Below are 22,598 nucleotides of genomic sequence, written 5' to 3' on the forward strand. Positions count from 1 at the left end.
AACAACTTTTGGAATTTTAAATATTTTGGCCTCTAGCATCACTGAAAACATTTATTGTTAAAATGCCCATCTAGTGCAGTAAAAAATTAGTACCGTTATTCTTTTAATTGATTGCTTATTGTTTGTAATCTTTAAGGCCATGTAAGTGAAATTGACACTAGCATTTGATCTAGTTTTATCATGGTGACAATTCTAGCAAAATCAATCAGGAAATCAGAGTAAGTAATTTTGAAGATTTTAAACTGATTTTACTTATTTCAATTCAACATAGAACTTAATAAATTATGATAAAAGATAAACATGTATGATCTTGAACCTTCCATGAACTGTTGATCACATAAGAAAAGAAAGTAGTTCAAAGGGGCCATCATATTAACAACAAACAAACTAGATCAATAATTCATAGAAAGTTAGTGGCATTAATTACAGAGCTAAAATAATCTAAGACTTAAATAAGATGTCAAGGTATCAGATCAATCTAGAGTACAATAAGTACATATGAACTAAGTTTATAATTTTCTCTGATGACAGCTTATTCTGTAATAAAACATGTTTTTTAATTAATCTTTCATACATATTTGATGATTCAGTTAGTGCTCCCAGCTGTGTCTGATTTTCACTGTGAATTCTGAGGTATAGACTCAAATCAGCTGACAATGCTTTTCAATAGGAAAAGGTATGAATTAATTGAATTTCCTCTAAATTTACCAGAAAATATTACATGTATTTCCAAACTTCTCAACTTGAAGATTTAATGTACATTTACACTATTGAACTGAGCATCTAAGGTCCAACATATTGATTGGATTTGGTGCTTATTGTTTGTTGCATATGTTCTTATAAATTGCAAACATTAAGACAAAACTGAGACTTAAAAAAAAATAAATTTAAATGCATTTGCTGTAAACATTTTATTTTATTCTTTATATGGGGGGGGGGGTACTTTTGCACAAATATGTTCAATTTAAGGATAGATAATTAACCTTTACTTTTGGACATCACTAAAACAAAATCAGTGTGCCAGTCCATGCTTTTTGGCTGAATGGTTATCCTGAAGAAATACAACCTCTGATCAATCTTCGGTATAAATATATTCATAATTAATTAAAACATTTACCTTTAAATAGTGGACAAATCTTTGCTAGGGCTCCAACTGGCCCCTGTCGAGTGTACTGGCCGATTGATAACTCCATATACAATAATGGTACTCCACAAAGTACCAACATCAGGAAGAATGGTATCAAAAATGCTCCTAAAAATAAAGACCATACAAATCAGTTTAGAATCTTGAAGAGATTCAGATAATTTTGAATGTAAAGGTAACAATTAACTATCCAAATTTTGCAAGCCAACAATACAGAAATACCCCCCCCCCCCCCCCCTAATACAAATAAAAAATTTCGTAAAGTTTTAGATCTGCCTAAGCTTTAGATGTTGAATATAAAGAACACTTGAGAATTGCTTGGAACGTCTGAGTATGGAAAAAAGCATTTAATATTGTAAATGTGGATATTTTCCCAATATTAACATGATGTAATGTATTGAAATATATACATTAATAAAAATAGATTATTATCTAATTAAAGGATTTCTCTTCATAATTTTTTATATATATATAGCATTCAGAAAATTAGTTTATACTGAATAACAAACAAACCTGCGAAACAGTTCTTCAAATATTTTAACAAAGAATGTCTTTTAAAAAATGAGTTATCTCCCTTTGTACAGAAATATGGTTTAACATAGTATTCTAACATTAGATATGGTCCAGAGTTATGGTCCATAACTCTGGACTAAATCATCAAACCGGAACAAAATTCGAACTTGATCTATAACTTGTCATGATAAAACTATAAACCAAATATCAAATCAATATCTTAAAGAACGAAGAAAAAAAGTGTGGAAAGCTGATTTGCCGGACTGACGGATGGACAGACGGACGGACAGACAGACGGACAGAGTGCAAACATAAAGTCCCCTTCGACGGACTAATAACACATAGCTGAAAGGGTGATAGAGCAGATTGTTACCCCTTGAAAAGACATTGTCAACCTTGGCTTCGCCTCAGTTGACAATATTTTCTCTGGGTAACAATCTGCTCTATCACTCTCTCAGCTATGTGTTATTTATATATTTTCATACTTCAATCCAATAGATAATAGGTCCTATAGTTATAAATTAAAAGAGACATTAAATTTATTTTAAGAATATAAGGCTTATAATAGCCTTTCTCTACTCAATGGTTTTGATAATTATTTGGTTTACCTGTGTAAAAACAATTTTTAAAACTTTTTTTTTTAACCAACTTTTAAAACTTAATTATATAGTATCCCATTCAAATATATAGACCAAGGCAAAAATACTTAAATCTAAATCTAAATTAAGATCTATGGGAAAATATAGGATAGACTACTTCAAGATCTTTTATTATTCAAGGACTGAAGGTTCTACCGGTACCTATCTTTTAATAAATCAGTGCAATGTATTTTTAAAAGGTCTGACATGAAATATTTATATATTAAGTAAATATAACCATAACTGTTGGAGTTCTTGTTATTATTACTTTATTTTTACTTTTTAAAGTAGATGTATGATTCAACAACAATAATATGTATTCGGTAAAGAAGATATTGATGTGAGATAAAACTGAAAACGCTTCACAAGGACAAGGCTGCCATGTCTCGCGCATTTTCATGCTTATTTGGTGGCATTTACCGTTGATCTATTGTTTTTTCTCTTTGATCTTTACAATTTTGGCCAAATCTCACGCATTTGCTTCATGAAAACTTGGCAGTACTGCAAGGTACATTCTGTTCACATGAAGCTTGATAACAAATTTCAGTTAGCTCTGATATTTTCTAGTGAGAAAAATTCAATAGAAATTTCATGGGACAGACAAACACACAGACAGACAGACATGGGTAAAACAGTATGTACCCCATCCTTCAGAGCAAGTAGCCAACTTTTTTTTAGTAATAACCTGGAATTTCTAAATGAACATTTTCAATGAAACAGGTATTAACAAATAAAATTGTCTCCTACATGTATGATAGGCAGATGGGAACACTATTTGTAATAAAATACTGCTGTATGAAAAAATGAAGATGCTGGATTGGGTATATATATCTATGCCAGTCACCCAACTACATAAGAAAAACAAACAAACAAAGACATCTTATGGTCAACATAGCATCATAAACAATAGACAATTTACTGTTCATGATGATTGATTGATTGGTGTTTAACGCCACTTTCAACACTATTGTGCTATTTCGAGGCGGTCAGTTTTTATTGGTGGAGGAAGCCGGAGTGCCCGGAGAGAACCACGACCTTCGGTAGGAAAACTGACAATTCTAGTCAATTAAGATTAGTGGAGTGCACCTGTCCCTTGAGGGATTCGAACTCATAACCTTAGTGTTGACTGGCTAGTGATACAGTAATTGGACTACTTAGACCACTCAGCCAATGAGGCCGCCTGTTCATGATGTTTAAGAATCTTAATAATAGTGGGTAATTTCATTGTTTGTGCACTAAAACGTTTCATCATTAGTTAAATATCCATGTTTAGGACATTTTTTAACCAATCACCATGCTTTGGTGTTAAAGAGTGAATTACTTACCTCCACCGCTTTCAAAACACAGGTATGGAAATCTCCAGACATTGCCTAAACCAACAGAATAGCCGATAGCTGCCAAAATAAACTCAAGCTTCTTACTCCAGTTCTCTCTCTCTTCTATCAAGACTCTCATCTTTAATCTTTTTTTCCAACCTGAAAATGATTTTTAAAATACAGAAAAATGCCTATAAATTTCATTATTATTATTCATGCATAAAACCGTGTCATACATACATCCTACACATCTCATTCATAATTTTTGTGTAGGATGTACGTAAGAAATGAATAATAATAAATAAGAGATGCCCTTTACTCTAAATATCCCAAATAACATAACATTTTCAAGGTCTAATAATTAGTGATAATAATTTTTTAACAACCAAAATTTAAAAAGATATTCATTGACGGGACATTATCTACTTGCCAAACCATCTGTCTACCGATTTGGCAATTGGATGTGTTTTCAAATAGCCAACAGGAGCATGATTAACATTCTCAATACCGTGGATTTATCATGTTTATAATTATTCGTTTGATACCAATTTATTCATGGATTTCGTTGGAACACGGGTGCACCATGAATTTAAATGTTCGGCCAATTAAAATTTTCTATACATTTGTATGCAGACTTTTGCAAAACCATGAAATCAAATATCCATGAAAAGGCTAATATTAAAGTTTTCCTCATTCCACAAAAATTGGTTCCTACAAAATAAATTCAAAATAAATGAATCCACAGTATTGTAAATTCAGAAATTATTGCGTGCATTTATTACATGTATTGCGATTTTTCAAGAATGGACAAAAATGTGAGTTTAATTATTGTGATTTCGAAAAAATCGGCATACAGGTCTAATGTTTCAGTTATCAGAATGCGAGTTCTTATTATTGCGATACACACCCAGTCGCATTATTCGCATTAATAAAAACCTTGCAATAATTTCTGAATTTACAGTATGTTAAAACATTACAAATGAAAAAGACAAAGATTCTGCCTCCAAATATTAATATATTAAAACTGTAGCATGTTCACAGTTGACACAAAATTAGATGAATTTTATTATCATATAATATCTTAGTATACCAGACTTAGTCATTAAATCGCTGGAAATGAAATAAATCTTTTAGACTTCGCTGAAATCTGACATAAGCGAAGAGAAGGACTAAATGCCAATCTTACACATGAAAATTATTACAATAGAATGAATTTTAAAAGATAATCTTCAAATTTAATGGTCACTTAGAAATATCTATTATACACCAAGGCCTTAAATATGTCTTTCATTAGTAAATAGTTGCATACAGTAAAGCCTACTAAAAAGGCCACCTCCATTAAGCCAAAACACTGCCAGGTTTTCCAGTAGTAATACCTACATGTATGCATTTTTAACCTCAACTCAATGGTCGCCTGTATTAAGGACTGTTTTCTCTGGGTAACTTTAATATATAGGTTTGACTGTTGGGTTTGGGTTGTTTTAGCCATGGAAGTATTATATTGTCAGGAATAACAACAACGCCAGTTCAAAGGTTTCATCTGCGTTACCGGCTATCTTCCTATTACTCGTTAATTAGTTCAAGATATGGAATGGTAATTGATTCTCGGCATGTGATCGATCAAATCACTGACACTTTTCAGACATTTTCGCGTTCACGGAAATATACGAACAGACCGTTTGTTGTCGGATATACTTATGAAGTAACCCAAATAGTGCACTCGTTACATTCCGCTGCTATACGCTGCCGAATAGAGTCGTTCAATGTTGATTTTAGTCTATTTTTCCTATTTATGTCTTTTTCGATCTTGATAGTTAAAGCTGACAGTTATCACATATAAAAGTGGAGAAAATGGTGGATCATTTTCAATTTTAATATTTAAAGATAGTTAAGAATCCATTTCTGAAAGTTAAGAAGATAATTGTACAACAAGAGTGCACACGCTGAAATGTCTCGCCTTCTTTACTAATCATTGATATTATGTTGATAGTCCTAAATATAAAGCTTTATTACAACTGTCACATAAACTTAACATTAACCAAGTAACCTTAACATTGACCAATGAACCATGAAAATGAGGTCAAGGTCAGATGAACCATGCTAGGCAGGCATGTACAGCTAACAATTCTTCCATACAACAAATATAGTTGACCTATTGCTTATAGTTTAAGAAAAACAGACCAAAACACAAAAACTTAACACTGAGCAATGAACCTTGAAAATGAGGTCAAGGTCAAATAAAACCTGCGTGACTGCCAAATAGATCATAAAATATTTCCATACACCAAATATAGTTGAACTATTGCATATAGTATTAGAAAAAAAGACCAAAACTCAAAAACTTAACTTTGACCACTGAACCTTGAAACTGAGGTCAAGGTCAGATGACACCTGCCCGCTAGACATGTACACCTTACAATCATTCCATACACCAAATATAGTAGACCTATGGCATACAGTATAAGAAAAACAGACCAAAACACAAAAACTTAACTATAACCACTGAACCATGAAAATGAGGTCAAGGTCAGATGACACCTGCCAGTTGGACATGTACACCTTACAGTCCTTCCATACACAGAATATACTAGACCTATTGCTTATAGTACCTGAGATATGGACTTGACCACCAAAACTTAACCTTGTTCACTGATCCATGAAATGAGGTCGAGGTCAAGTGAAAACTGTCTGACGGGCATGAGGACCTTGCAAGGTACGCACATACCAAATATAGTTATCCTATTACTTATAATAAGAGAGAATCTAACATTACAAAAAATCTTAACTTTTTTTTCAAGTAGTCACTGAACCATGAAAATGAGGTCAAGGACATTGGACATGTGACTGACGGAAACTTTGTAACATGAGGTATCCATATACAAAGTATGAAGCATCCAGACCTTCCACCTTCTAAAATATAAAGCTTTTAAGAAGTTAGCTAACGCCGCCGCCGCCGTAGCCGCAGAAGTTAGCTAACGCCGCCGCCGGATCACTATCCCTATGTCGAGCTTTCTGCGACAAAAGTCGCAGGCTCGACAAAAATATGTTTTGACCTCCTTTTTTAAATAAAAATAAGCAAAGTCTTTCCTGTATACCAGTCAATCAAAATATTCACAATTTTAAACATTTCTATTCTTTAATTTGTACATAAACTAATTCATATAAAATAAATTTGCAGTTAGAAAGATAGCGTCAAGCTATGACTTATGTACAGATCTCTGCAGGTCATTAATACATGTATGCTAATTAATCGTTGTTATTCCTTTTCATTTTACTTCCATGTCTTTAATTTATTGATGCAGGGGACAGTAAACATGGTACTCAGGTTTAAATATAGCAGATGGGTATTAGCAAAATTTGACCATTGCCCATAACAGGGATATACCTGTAAAAATCACTTTGTAAAGGGTCACAAGTAAAGAAAATGAGAAAGAGCGGGACTGTAAAAAGTATATGCATTGACCATATATGTAGCTCCACAAGGCCCCAACCCCTAAGCAAAACCTTAAAAGCTTGCTCTGTACTAGTATGTTGAAATCTAAAAACATTAACATTAAGACAGACTGAAGCAAACTTATATATTTACAAGGTAAATAACTAGTACTGACAAAAGTGAAAGAACTTATTAAGAGTACTTTTTGTGAGATTGGTATGTACATAAAGTAAAGCTTTATAAATCACATAAGATTCTTTATTCAAAGGTGGAGGTGGCTTTTGTCTCTTTTCTACTTAACACTTGATCTACATTGCATAATGTTAGTACAATAACAGAGAATCTGAGCTGAAAGTCCCATTCACTCAAAAACTATTTAAATAGACAATTGTCAGGTAATTACTTCTGTTGCAAAATGCACAGTCAAAATAAATATTAAACTAAACCAGTAGCTAATCCTCTTAAATGACAAACTATTAAAAAAATTAATCCTGGTTCAAAGTATGATTTATCTGAAGCACATGACTCTGTCTACACTTTGATAACATTTTTCTTGGTATCCTAGCCCTACAAATAGCAAATGATTTATTACTTGTACTTTTAGTTGAGTTCTATATAGCTTTGGGTCCCAAAAGTTGTAACATAAAGCTGAATTGTTTTATTCAATATTTTTTACCAACGATGGTGAACCAACGCGTGGTAAATCTTCAAAACATATGATGTCGATCTCATGAAATTACTGCAGCAATCCCTAAAGTGTTGTTGTTAAAACTGCTTTCACATATTCTATATTTTGTTGACAACTTATCTATTTGTACAAGTTTTATGAGTGTAGTGTACAAATACAGAATATTGGTTAAAAAAAAAAACCTAGTAATGCTTGGTTTGAAGTTCTGACACATGTCCAAAATGATTGGTTTTTTTTCTGACCATCCAGTGACAAACATTTCAAGATGAAGAAAAGATATTTATGGTTTTGGAAATGAGAGGGAAATTATCTGCTAAAATCTCAACGAGTGGCAATAGAGGTAGCCTTGAGACGAGATGTAGTCAAGGAACTTTATTGAGTTTGAAAAACAATAGCCACTCTGTTTATCTCTATTCACTAGGCAACCTCTAATGTTAGCTTATGATGATCTGATCACACTCTCACTCTACTCAAGTAGCTTGAGGAGAAATTTATAATACAGAAAGATCAAAGGCAAATTTTTAGAAAGTAGGGACAAACATATTATTTACCTATCATTGCTTGATAGATTTATTTTTAAAAAATTTTTTTTTATGTATATACCTTGTAAATTTATATTTTAGACACTACCTGTTACTACTCGAAGTGACAAGTTCTATTTTTGTCCAAATAAATCATAATTTTAAGTTTTGATCCTAAAATCACCAAATATCACAAGTTTCAAATTTCAACTAAATCCATAAAAAGGTCAATATAATAAGGTTGTGTATCCCCTTGGTCATACAGCTAGTGATTAAACAAATATTATAAATGGACCATTATTAACCTTTTCATGCAAGAGAATGCTGACAATCGATTGAGTTTCCAATTAGTAATTTAGTTAAGAATTGATGTATTGAGTAGTTTGAAGGCATATTTTTTGTTAAATTGGCCATTTGTCACCTGTTATAAATATCATGTAATAAAGGTTAGTCTCATAGTGGTTTATAACAGATCAAAATAAATGAGAAAGATAAAATTGAACCTAAACTTTCATTTTTTTCCTAATTTTAGTTGTATTCAGAAATGTATGACAAGTAGTTTATAATGAAATATGATTTATCGTAGTACAAATCGATTAAATACTCTTGATTATCCCTAATAATAGATGATGGTTTTTTGTTTGATTAGCCAATACTACATCAGTCTTTAGTTATAGATTAAAAAAAGGTTGAACTTCAAAGATGCATTGATACACACTTATTCTTAGTTTCAAAAAGTCTTTATTCAGTATACTTGTTTTTACTGTAAATGATGGGTTGAAAATTACTATGTTCATTGGTGAAAAAAAGTTTTAATTTACAAAACAGAATTTTATCAAATATTAAAATAACTCATGGGGTGAATTGAGATTGGAATATTCGTTTACAAGTAGTTAAATTATTAAGTGAACAATGATGCAGTGTTTTTACTTCTTGATTTCAGTTGTCCCCTTTATATGTTATTTCTTCTCAAAGTAGTCTACTTATCTTTATATAGACCTCTTAAATTGTACAAGGCAGTTTTTTTTTTAAGGAACAACTCTTACTATAAGGCCACTGTATTCCTGCTAATTGTGTGCTCTTAAGGATGTTCGCTTGTCATGTTTTGGAATTTTTGTCAGATTTTCGGAATCCTCTGATTTTATCCATTTGAATGCCTTAAAAAATTTTGCCCATTGACCCCCGTTTTTCTTTTTATAAATCTTTTGCATGTATAATTATAAGCCATTTGTAAAAGTCTTATAAAATCTTATTTATTTTTTAATAGTTTTTGAGAACTTTAACTTGTCAATGATAAAGCTATGAAGAATCAAGAGAGAACTTTTTCCCGCCAAAATTTCAATGGCTAATATCTCGAAAACAAGAACATTGACATCTATATATTTTTTGCTTTTTTGCTTCCTTAATTAATCCCCTATCAATATATACTAGTTTCATGAAAAGCTATTTATTTTGAAACTGAGTAGCGAACTTCCTTAAGAGAGGTACAGTACTACTTTTTCTATGAGAACTTTGATACGTGTTTTTCCTTTATACTTGAAGCAGGTACCTCAATTAAAGCTCTGACATGGGGCTCTTTTCACACAAAAAAATCTTACAACTAAAATTGATTATAAGTTATTCTGAAATGTTCGTGACTTATAAGTACTTTCTCATGTAAGATTTTTTTGTGAGATGAGTCACAGGTTTTTAACTTCCCAGTCAGTTCTAGGGACAAATATTTAGGAACAAACTGTGTCCAAGTACACAATGTTTATCTTTTTTCCTGTTCATTTGTACTTCCTTCTACTTAAAAATTATCTTATTGACAAATTTATATTTTCCGACAGTTCCACGAACAAATATAATATTTAGGAACAAACAGTGTCCATGTACATGATTTTTATCTTTTTTTACTGTTTTATCTGTACTTCCTTCTACTTAAAAATTATCTATTATATTTTATGACATTTTGAAATTCTTGGGAAGCATTTTAAGGTTATACAGTACACTGAAAATCCAAATACAATGTAGTTCGAAAAATTCAAGTGGTTGAATTAAAAAGAAAACTATCCAGTTCAAAATATACTTGAACCTGCTAAAATCAGATATCAATATTTTTTCATGCTTACCTATTTCAACCAATATCAAAGATAAAGCCCCATTAAAAGACTGTAAGTAATAGAGACCTAGAGGCTCTTGATATGAGGTTCTGGGTCAATAATCAGAAAATTGAGATCAAAGTCATCTTCTAAACTTTGAACTTTGCATGTTACCACAACTCCTAAGAAACCTTAAAAGTTATCAACAAAGTTTTTTTGGCCAATTGTAAGTTGAGTCACAAGGCTACACCATCAGTGACATTTTGTACACTGAAAATAATCATTTATCTCCCTTGTTTCTAGCAAAAGTATATAGAAACCATACAATTTACAAATGAGTGCAATAAAAGCTATCATATGACACCTGAAGTTGTGACTTAACTGGAAGCAGCTGACCACCTCCCTTATTTCAAAGAAAGCTATCATATGACACCTGAAGTTGTGACTTAACTGGAAGCAGCTGACCACCTCCCTTATTTCAAAGAAAGCTATCATATGACACCTGAAGTTGTGACTTAACTGGAAGCAGCTGACCACCTCCCTTATTTCAAAGAAAGCTATGATATGACACCTGAAGTTGTGACTTAACTGGAAGCAGCTGACCACCTCTCTTATTTCAAAGAAAGCTATGATATGACACCTGAAGTTGTGACTTAACTGGAAGCAGCTGACCACCTCCCTTATTTCAAAGAAAGCTATGATATGACACCTGAAGTTGTGACTTAACTGGAAGCAGCTGACCACCTCCCTTATTTCAAAGAAAGCTATCATATGACACCTGAAGTTGTGACTTAACTGGAAGCAGCTGACCACCTCCCTTATTTCAAAGAAAGCTATCATATGACACCTGAAGTTGTGACTTAACTGGAAGCAGCTGACCACCTCCCTTATTTCAAAGAAAGCTATCATATGACACCTGAAGTTGTGACTTAACTGGAAGCAGCTGACCACCTCCCTTATTTCAAAGAAAGCTATGATATGACACCTGAAGTTGTGACTTAACTGGAAGCAGCTGACCACCTCCCTTATTTCAAAGAAAGCTATCATATGACACCTGAAGTTGTGACTTAACTGGAAGCAGCTGACCACCTCCCTTATTTCAAAGAAAGCTATCATATGACACCTGAAGTTGTGACTTAACTGGAAGCAGCTGACCATCTCCCTTATTTCAAAGAAAGCTATCATATGACACCTGAAGTTGTGACTTAACTGGAAGCAGCTGACCACCTCCCTTATTTCAAAGAAAGCTATCATATGACACCTGAAGTTGTGACTTAACTGGAAGCAGCTGACCACCTCTCTTATTTCAAAGCAAGTAACTACAAACTATACATTTTTGAAATCTGTGCAAGATTAGTTATCTTCTGACACCATTTTCGTTTAGGAATATTTCCTGTATTAGGAATTTTTTTTGTAACTATAAAGGTTCAGGGGTGGATCCAGCCATTTTAAAAGGGGGGGTTCCCAACCCAGGAGAAAGGGGGGTTCCAACCATATGTCCCCATTCAAATGCATTGATCTGCCAAAAAAAAGGGGGGTTCCAACCCCAAGAACCCTCCCCCCCCCCCTGGATCCGCCACTGAGGTTAATGTAAACCTTGATTATCAATGTGTGAGGTGGAAAGAGAACAATTGGATTTTAATCCATTTATTTTCTATGTTTACAAGCCTGTTTATATTTATAGTTATAATGTGGTTTCCTGTGACATACCCATCAACAGTTTTTGTAAGTCATGTCAATAATTAATTAGATGTCGTCACCTCAGGAATATACACTCTTAATTCCAGATATTGTGTATTGTTGGTGGTTCTGAATTATGTAAATAATAAATCATATTTGAGAATTTAAATAAATTCTTTTGGGCATGACTTTGTGCAGCTATAGTGCCCCTAAAATAACAGGCACAGAAAAGAGTTATAAAACAATGGCCTTTTTCGAAGAAAAAAAAAAAGGAACATGATCATTCTACATGTAACAAGACATTTAAGGGCATACGATACAGTTTTGATCCCGTAATGAAATTTTGATGAAAATTTGCATATAGGCTATTTTGTACCTGATTAAATCAAATATGCAATAAAAAATATACCATCATATGCTACTTTTTGAGTAAATTGAGGTTGAAATTTCAGATATTTCCTCAAAATTCGGATTTGTGGACGTATTTTTCCTTTCGACAGAAATACATAACTTTTTTGTTTTAAAAGATAAACACAAGCTGTTTTTTGTTAAATTATTTGTAATTTCTGTTTTATATAAATGTTCTATAAATTTGCACATTTTATTTTTACAAATAACTCATATTTATCAAATGTTCATGAATGTAGAAAAAAAGGTCATTTTTTGCTGTATATTTATCAAATTTAAAATAATTGCACTATTGACTTTTTCATGAAAATTGGTACACATAATCTTCATACGTAATCAAACCAAATGTCATTTTAAAAAAGAAGGGTCCATGAACTCGTTTTCGAGTTAAATCAGTTTGAATGATAAAAATCAGTCGAAAACTGCATCGTTTTCCAATAAGTCACAGTTTGACGTTGCGAAATAACAATTTACGTTAGCAACGTCATTACTTCCCCTGTAACTGTATCGTATGCCCTTAACCAGTAACAGTATGCAAAGAATGTATAATTGAACCCAAGGAATGACCAGTTTATTTCTGATTGTGCATATCTTAGTGATGGAACAGTTATATACATATATAACCTGTATAATTAAAACATTTTCAAATAAATGAACTATAACATGAATATTCAGGAAATCATCTGATTGAATAGACAATGAATCTGATTAAAAGTTTATGAAAGACCTACTTGCTTTGGGTAGTACATTAACAAAATGTTTAACAAGATGTGATTGTATATTTTTGAAGAGCAAATATGCTGTGTATAATTATAACAAAAGGTCAAAATGTAGTAATTATTTACATAGGCGACAATGTTAGCCTTTTCGTGTCCTGCGTTTTTAGTATAAAAGATCCCTTGATAAAACTGTAAAATTCTGAAATTTTGGGTGTGAATAAAACTGCAAAACACATATGGTGATAGAAAAATGGCATTTTTTAAGGGTACTCTATGGTTCCGGTATTTTCGAAATAGTATGAATGAAGAACACCCCTTGCTTAATTTTCCACAGAAAATGTTCCTCATCAAAGGGAGTTTCCTCCTAATTTCTTGCTATTTCTACACCACAAGGCAACTCTCATTTCTCACTATTTCAATTTTGTTTTCTAATTAACAGGGCAGAAGAAAATAAATTTACTTCTACCTATTACCTTTCTTTAATTACTTCCTTTTAACCAAAAAGTCTTTACAAGCACATATATTGCTCTACTTCATCTCAAAGTGGCTGTGAGGCCAACACTGAACAAAAGCTTACATCTCACTGCCAAGCTTGAGTTGAATCATTTGCTTGTATTGCCTGTTCAAGAATGTATAATTATTCTGTAGTATATTAAAACTACTCTTTTTTTTGGGGGGGGGGATTTTTTTCCCATCTCTACAACAAGTAACTAATATGGATCAACTTTGATGTGAATATCTTCAAAATGATTTGACGATGGTGGCAGAACACAAGGAACATAGGAGACTATACATGCAAGTGTTTACCTTGCCAAATTCCTTATTCAAAAAGACTTAATTTCTATAAACAAAATTTCACCTTTAAGTATTGGATAATATCTGATAGGTGATTTATTGTTGCAATTTACAATGTCACAATAGAGTGTATTTTGATACTGAAAAGTGAGTACTTTATTACCAAAATCCGCATTCAATTCAAAAGATTTTTTTTGTAGATGAGACCAAAATAGAGTTGTGTTTCCTGCATCCATATCTTCCCTAAATTTTCATGCGTACACAAAAACAATTTATGGATGTTTTTGGTTAAATACCGTTAAAGTGCAGACCTTTTTTGGTGATGCCTCTTTAAAGTCCACAACATTGCCCTGTATTATGTAAAACATTCTTAGAAATTAAATAAAATGCTCCGCAGGGCGCAGCTTGATACGACCGCAGAGGTCAAACCCTGAACAGTTGGGGCAAGTATGGACACAACATTCAAGCTTGATACAGCTCTGAATTTGGATTGTGATTAAATATTTGACACAGCATAGGTTTCTGACACAGAATGAATGTGGTCTAAGAACTTAAAAATTTTAAATTGGACATTCACCTATTATGGTCCAATATCCAAAATCTAAATACATGGTTAGATTCAGCATATCAAAGAACCCCAAGAATTCAATTTTTGATGAAATCAAACAAAGTTTAATTTTGGACCCTTTTGACCTCAATGTGGACAAAGTTGATAATGGGGCCCAAAAATCAAAAATCTAAATACATGGTTAGATTCAGCATATCAAAGAACCCCATATATTCAATTTTTGTTGAAATCAAACAAAGTTTAATTTGGACCCCGATTTGGACCAACTTGAAAACTGGGCCCATAATCAAAAATCTAAATACATGTTTAGATTCAGCATATCAAAGAACCCTAAGAATTCAATTTTTGTTAAAATTCAAACTAAGTTTAATTTTGGACCCTTTGGACCTTAATGTAGACCAATTTGAAAACGGAACCAAAAATTAAGAATCTAAATACACGGTTAGATTCAGCATATCAAAGAACCCCAATAATTCAATTTTTGATGAAATCAAACAAAGTTTAATTTTGGACCCTTTGGACCTCAATGTGGACCAATTTAGAAACGGGGCCCAAAATCCAAAAACTTAATACACGGTTAGAATCAGCATATTAAAGAACCCCAAGAATTCAAGAATAAAACCCCATTGAAATTGGTCAAGAAATAAGCAATTTATACGAAGTATCTTCTTTTGCACAATACTGTGCAATTGAATATTTCTTGCTATTGCGCAATACTGTACAATTGACAATTTCTTGCTATTGTGCAATATTGTGCTATTGGATATTTCTTGCTATTGCACAATACTGTGCAATTGAAGATTTCTTGCTATTGCGCAATACTGTGCAATTGAAGATTTCTTGCTATTGTGCAATACTGTGCAATTGAAAATTTCTTGCTTTTGTACAATACTTATTATATAATAATTTACACATCCTGTTTGGTGTGTATCTCCTACCATATCATTATTATTTGCTTTTAAATATAAAACAGAAATAACCAACTTAAAATGGAAAATTTTAAAAGAAAAAAAAAAGGAAAAATAGAAAAAAAAGGAAAAAAAAAAAATCCCCCCCCAAAATTTTTTGAACCCCCTTATGATTCATCACCCATAACTCAATCCCAGCCTTCCCTTTGTGGTATGGTACCTTGCAGTACAATTTCAGGTTGATCCATACACTTGAACACAAGTTATCGTCTGGAAACTAGAAAAATGCTTATTTTTGGCCCCTTTTTGGCCCCTTATTCCTAAACGTTTTGGGCAATTACCCCCAAACTCAATTCCAGCTTTCCCTTTGTGATATGGAACCTTGTAGTACAATTTCAGAAAGATCCATACACTTACACACAAGTTATTGTCATGAAACTAGAAAAATGCTTGTTTTTTGCCCCTTTTTTGGCCCCTAATTCCTAATATATTGAGGCAATTACCCCCAAAATCAATCCCAGCATTCCCTGTGTGATATGGAACCTTGTGGTACAATGTCAGAGAGATCCATACACTAACACACAAGTTATGTCTGGAAGTTACAAAAATGCTTATTTTTGGCCCCTTTTTGGCCCCTAATTCCTTAACTGTTTGTACCATAACCCCCAAAATCAATCCCAACCTTCCTTTTGTGGTATTGAACCTTATGGTAAAATTTCATAGAGATCCATTCACTTAAACTAAAGTTAGAGTGCGAAAACCAATGTGTCTTCGGACGACGCCAACGTCATACCAATATACGACCGCAAAAATTTTTTGCGGTCGTATAAAAAGGCGTTTACGAACCTTTCCTTTTTTTCTGCTAGGAGACAGGAAACATGCATATAATATATATTTTTTTTGGCCTGAAGAAAAAATAAACAGGATATCTGATTTAATGGTGTCAGGGTGGACTATTAGAATGTCAAGAGTATCTTGATAACTGAAAAGTGAATAGTATACCTAACCAAAACACCCTCAACTAAAATAAATGGTGTCCACAAATCGTATCAATTTTTTTGTCTCAAAATAATGTTAACAAATTCACATTTTTTTTACCAAATGCTGTAAAAAAAGATTTTTCCTCCTGAAACTTCTGACATATGAGATCAAATAATTTCAGGTTTATCAAAATTAGTATTCAGAGAATCCTGATACTGTAAAGTGAATGGAAAATTGGCCATTACATTGAATTAGAACCCAAGATCTGGACATGTTCATAGTACAGTGTCCCACCAATGAATCCTTGGAAAAGGCTACAACCTTAATCACCACATTTTATAAGAAATCTTGATTTATGTTTGTTGGTGACATTGTAAAAAGTTCAGTGATTTCTATACAGCTGGTCCAACAACATTCAAAGGTAATCTTAGCAATATAATTACTTCAAATTTTCTATAATTACATTTTGTATTATACATGATGTAAAGCTGCTAGTCTGATACCTACGGAAGTGTATTCAAATAAACATGCATTTCAATGGCATCCATTTTATGGCTTAGCAGGGGTGTGGAAATATCAAAATTCTTCACGCACTAAATATATACAAAAATCTACTTGCCTGGCCAATTATTTGACTTATCCCAATACTAGTTGAGCTTTTATAGAAATTACTTTAAAAAATTTAATATTCATAATTTTTATGGATGCAAATTTGATCTGTTTCAGTTGAAATTAGAAAAATATTCCATGGGCTACAGATTTTTTTCATTTTATGCATAATTTCTTTTTATATTTACAGACATAAATTATGAATGATGGCTGAGTGCCTGCAGACACACTGGAACCAAATTAAAAAATAGTCATATAACCAATAAGAGTATAAAAATAAAAACAGTATTTATATAATTGTGTTCTATTTCGAGAATAAAATATGAATAAAAAAAAAAAGACAAACTTACATGCATTAGGCACCTACACAAAATAGTTGATGTACAAAAAATGTACATGTAGCAGTCAGAGTTTCTTAAACTTTACAATTAATAGAAAAGAGCAAGCACCATATATTTATTTTAAGACCGGTTGTCAACAATGAAAACTAGGTTTAAAAATGTATGGTAAATAGTAAAGAAAATATTATAATCATTGAACTTGACATTGTAATTGTAAATAAATATGATCCTACTTCTTAAATCATTAAAATTGGAAACTGGAGTTGAAACCTTTAAATCAAATGAATTGCTAATGGTTATAATATCTTAAAATTCAATAGGTTCAAAATGATGTCAATATAGTATTTGGAGAAGTAATTGTAAGTTAGTAAATATTTTGACACTGAAAAAATAAACTTTCTCACTTACATCTTAAATCATTTTTACTTTATAAATAATTAGAATTTTATCTGATTTAACTGTATTCAACTGAACCATAATAGTCATTGACTTGTTTTCCTATCTAGATCTTTGTTTACATAAAAAAAGGCAGAAATAAATAGGGAAGGTAAAATGAAGGTACATTAATTATGCATTGCTAAAAAAAATAATTTTGCAAAAATACTTTACATGGACTATTTGTAAAATGTTCTCAACTTTTTAACAATGCTTAACCAAAATGTCCATAAAATGTTAAAGCATAGGCATGAAAAGGTAAGGTAGGTAGGGAGGTCCAGAACAGATTTTTTTTGGGGGGGTTGGGGTGCGGGGGGCTTCCTTCTATAACAAGGTGTGACAACTTGTTAAAATTTGTGGGGCCTTCCTTCTGTAACAAGGTGTGACAACTTGTTAAAATTTGTATCAACATTATCTAAATTCTACAGCTTACTGAACAAATTTACATATTTTTTGTAGATCCTGTCAAGATTAGGAATGCAATGTATAAAAAGTAGCATTTCTTTGAAAACTTGGACAGTGTATTGTCTGAAATGGCCTTCTGCGATTTCTCCTTTATCATGCTTATAGTTATTTAACTTTCTTCAATCATATGAATTTGGAATTGAAACAAGTTTTCTTGAAATTTAACAGTACTAACGTACATGTTAGACTTTATGACGATGAAAAATTCAGAAAATATGCTAGTTAATGAAATTTTTTGGTATAATTTCATGAAAGTTCGAGAATTGGAATGAGCTGTACCAGCCTTTCCTGTGTTCCACCATACTGGCCACAGTAATCCTTCTTTGGGGGGTTGAATAATAGGATTGTGTGATTTAAATTAAATATAATATGTCTGGATTAAATCATCTATTTGGGTAAGCCTATGTATATATAATTATATGAATGTTCAGGGAAGGTGGATTAAGATTAACTTGGATATTGGTAATTATGCACATCAAATATGTTCTATGGATAAAATAACCATCTGGGTTAGGGTTATAATAACCCAAATGGGGTTTAGAGAAACAATGCAAAAATATTTAAGTCATATGAAACACTAAGTTTAAAAAAAAAGTTGAATATGTTTTATATACTTGAATGGCTAAGTTTTACAATAAAACAAGTGTAAGTGAACTTTCTTGTACAAGAAAATCCTTTATATTATCAAAATCTTCATGAATATACTGCTACTGAATTATTGTCTTCCAGTACAGTAATTCACCGATATTTTCTTGTAGGCAGTGACCTTAACTACAAGACCTCTCGTTAGAACTACGGCCACTGCATAGCGCAAGTGTGAGGGGAAAACGTAATGAAAGAATGTAAACAAACATGCACTGGAAAGTAATAAGAAATAACTGATTCTTAAAGAAATAAATATTATACAACAAATCATTAAACAACTATTAAGGAAAAGTTTAATTAACAAATGGGAATGCATGGAAAATATAAAAAAAGAAAATCATAGCTCTATCAATTCACATGCTCTGTGTTGATTGTTTATCAATGTCACGATCCAATAAACTTCTGCAACAGACTTGAAGGTTAATTAACTTGTGATCACCAATGACTGAATGAAATATTATTTGTCAATGATACGTTATAGATTCGTAATAAAAAAATTTAAAACGTGCATACAGGACTTAGTTTAGTATATATATATTACAATAATTTTGATAACATTAGAATTACATGAAACTCGTTTTATATGACTTTAAAAGTGCATACATTCATTTAGATCAAAAGCAAGATCAAACTTTTAATTTGAACAGATTTCTGAAACCTAATAAAAAATTACTTTGTCAGACAATATCAGACTTATTATTCTGAAAATCAACCAGGCTTTTATCAACAGGTCGTAACCAAAAGGTCTAGCCTTTTGATGCATTGCCCCCAACCTCAATAAAAAACAATAGTAACAAACATAAGAATGCAACACTACAAAAATTTAAATGTCCAAAGCTATATCTTGTATCCTTTTGTGAAGATTTTTCCAAACCTGGTACAAAATAAATGTTGATGCAGGATTTTCTGTTTACATAATACATGTAAATCCCTGAAGGGTCTGGCCTTTTTTTTTCATTGGCAATGGCTATTTGCCTTTCATTTTCATCTATTACCGAATTAAACAAACAGGTACTTGGGCATCGCAGAATGGACCCCACTTTTTTAAAATATTTTTTTTAAGTTAATATTCTTTAAAATATTTTAAAATATTTCGACTGATTTTTTAAATTGTTTTGCTAATATTCATACAACACTAAACAAACAAAAACAATAGTTGTTTATAAAAAAGGTTTCCCGTACTTTTTAAATTTTGGCAGCTGTTAACAACTGGGGAAACCTTTCAAACTTAACGGACTTCTTCAATTCATGCATTGCATTAGGATTCATACAGGGCGTGCATTTGACATCAACTTCCATTATCAGTAATAGACTAGGCAAAATTAAAGTTAACCAAGAAGTGAAAATCTGAAATTTCTGGATAGCTGTGTGATTGTACATACATGTACATGTATGATGTAGACGATTTTCGAATATGTACACTATCCCGTAATTTCCACACGTTACAATGCTTTTGGGAATACGTCACAATAAGAACGGATTGTTCGATGATGTCGTTTACGCCGATTGACCCCGGGTCAACCCGTGCTCTATCTAAAAAACAACTCGAGATTGGTGTATAGTCAGACCACCAATAGAAACGAAAAGGTCAGTTTTTATTTAGTTGAGACATGTCCTACTTTTCCCCCTTTTAAATTAGAAAGATTACAACAGCAAAATAACCCCTTGTCTGAGGGACAGTCCCTCATTTAAAAGATATCCCTCATTAGGGGGGTTGTTCCCAACCTGTTCAGAAGATCTAGAAAACAAGAATAGAGGGCATCATATATAAACTACTGTTATTTTATTTTATAATATTGTTTTAAAATTATATAAGAAATTACCTTTTCCGATCACCAGGAATTGCACGTTTTTCTTACGTTGCGTAACAAAAAAAAAACAGACTCAGTAACCCTGCTTGGTGCAATATTTTCTACTCCACTTCTTTGTCAGTGGTCCCTCCGGATTATATTCAACTCTGTCAAATGACAGGTAATACTGTCAAAAACTATAACACAATATTTACAAACATAACACAGAATAAATTATACACCCGATCACAGCGATGCATATCACCACTTTAAACCCGCCGTTTCAACAATTGCTGTACTGGTTTCAATCAGATTTCCCTCTTGTGGCCTCATTACAAAATCTACCAAATATGATTGGAAACCAGTGGAGTTCAAGAGTTCATCAGAGTAGTATAATTTAAGAATCGATATTGTATTGGATACTAAAACTCCGTAGGTGTTATAAAAGGTAGTTGAAAAAACAGAACATTCAAGTCATTGCTGTTTACCTCTGGGAACTGATCTAATTAGGACTTAATACCGGAGAGTCAATGATTATGAATGGGAATAAATAATAAACGCCAATTATGAAAGGCTATATAGGCATCGATCATTCATCTTAAAAATTATGGATGTATGTTTTTTTTTATGCACAAAATCAGTGGCGGATCCAGAAATTTTCATAAGTGGGGGCCCACTGACTGCCTAAGAGGGGGCCCGCTCCAGTCATGCTTCAGTGATTCCCTATATAATCAACCAAATTTTTCCCAAAAAAGGGGGGCCCGGCCCCCTGCCCCCCCCCCTAAATCCGCCTCTGCACAAAATGATACCCCAGAATGGTCTAATTAATTCATGTACATTATCATTAGCCTGTCAACACTGAGGTTGTGAGTTCGAACCCAGCACGCGGCAGGTGCGTTCGGCGGACTCGATCTTAATTGAATAGGATTTTCAGTTTTCCTGTCGAATGTTGGTGGTTCTTTCCGGGCACTCCGGTTTCTTCCACCATTAAAAACTGGCCGCCACGATATAGCCTAGAGTACTGAAAGTGGCGTTACACACCAGCAATCAACCATGCGCGATCAATATAAACAAAATGTCTAGCGGCAATAACACATGCATTGTAGGGAGACAAAGTATGATGCATTTTTACAATTACAGTCATGCATGGATCATATTCCAGTTACCATTTTCCATCAGTTCAAAAGATGTTCAAGGAAGGACTATGTGACAAAAAAAAATGTCCCAATTGCCTATATGCTTTGAACAGTCCTGAGTGCAAACACTAAATTGTCTTGCCTGCATAATTGATGATAATCTGATTTTATGTTGAAAGTCATAAATTTAAAAATCAAAGTCTTAATACGTATACAAGTATAACAGAAACTTTACATTATCAACGATCCGTCATGGAAATGAGGTAACAATAATTTTTTTTTGCTGTTTCACATATTTGTTTTTCGTTTCTTGTTTAGCATAGTTTGCTTCTGTTGTGCCGTTACACCACTGTCCCAGGTAAGAAGTCGGGTTGTCACCTTCAAATTTGTTTAACCCGCTACATTCTTCATGGGCCTGTTCCAAACCAGGCGCCTGTAGTTCAGTAGTCTTCATTGGTTCATGTCTGTCATACCGGTATCTGTTTTTTCGTAAATTATTTTGTTATAAATTAGGCCGTTAATTTTCTCAATTGAATTGTTTCATATTTTCATGTCGGGACCTTTTATAGCCGACTATACGGTGTGGGGTTTTCTCATTGTTGAAGGCCTATGGTTGCCTATAATTGCTTACATCCACTTCATTTGAACTCAGGTGGCAAAACTTTCCAATCACTGAACCATGAAATGAGCCGGTCAATGCCAGGTAAACACTATTTGAAGGATTGTTTACCTAACAATGCATCTATGAACCAATGTATAGTTGTTTTAATGCTCATATTTACTG

At 32.6% G+C, this 22,598-nt stretch overlaps 1 protein-coding gene across 1 annotated transcript in view; it reads right to left on the reverse strand.

Moving 5' to 3' along the window:
• Positions 1–21,020, reverse strand: part of LOC127711397 (sodium- and chloride-dependent GABA transporter ine-like) — a 59,061-nt gene extending 38,041 nt beyond the window's left edge. The window contains exons 1-3 of the mRNA XM_052217428.1: positions 20,712–21,020; positions 3,621–3,770; positions 1,118–1,252 (exon numbers count right to left, since the gene is read on the reverse strand). Of these exons, the coding sequence (XP_052073388.1) occupies positions 1,118–1,252; positions 3,621–3,750 (265 nt within the window). The 5' untranslated portion in view covers positions 3,751–3,770; positions 20,712–21,020. The remainder of the gene's footprint in view (positions 1–1,117; positions 1,253–3,620; positions 3,771–20,711) is intronic.
• Between the last annotated feature and the right edge of the window lie 1,578 nt (positions 21,021–22,598).

Source organism: Mytilus californianus, unplaced genomic scaffold, assembly GCF_021869535.1.
Source record: "Mytilus californianus isolate M0D057914Y unplaced genomic scaffold, xbMytCali1.0.p SCAF_8, whole genome shotgun sequence".
In the NCBI taxonomy this organism is placed as follows: Eukaryota; Metazoa; Mollusca; class Bivalvia; order Mytilida; family Mytilidae; genus Mytilus; species Mytilus californianus.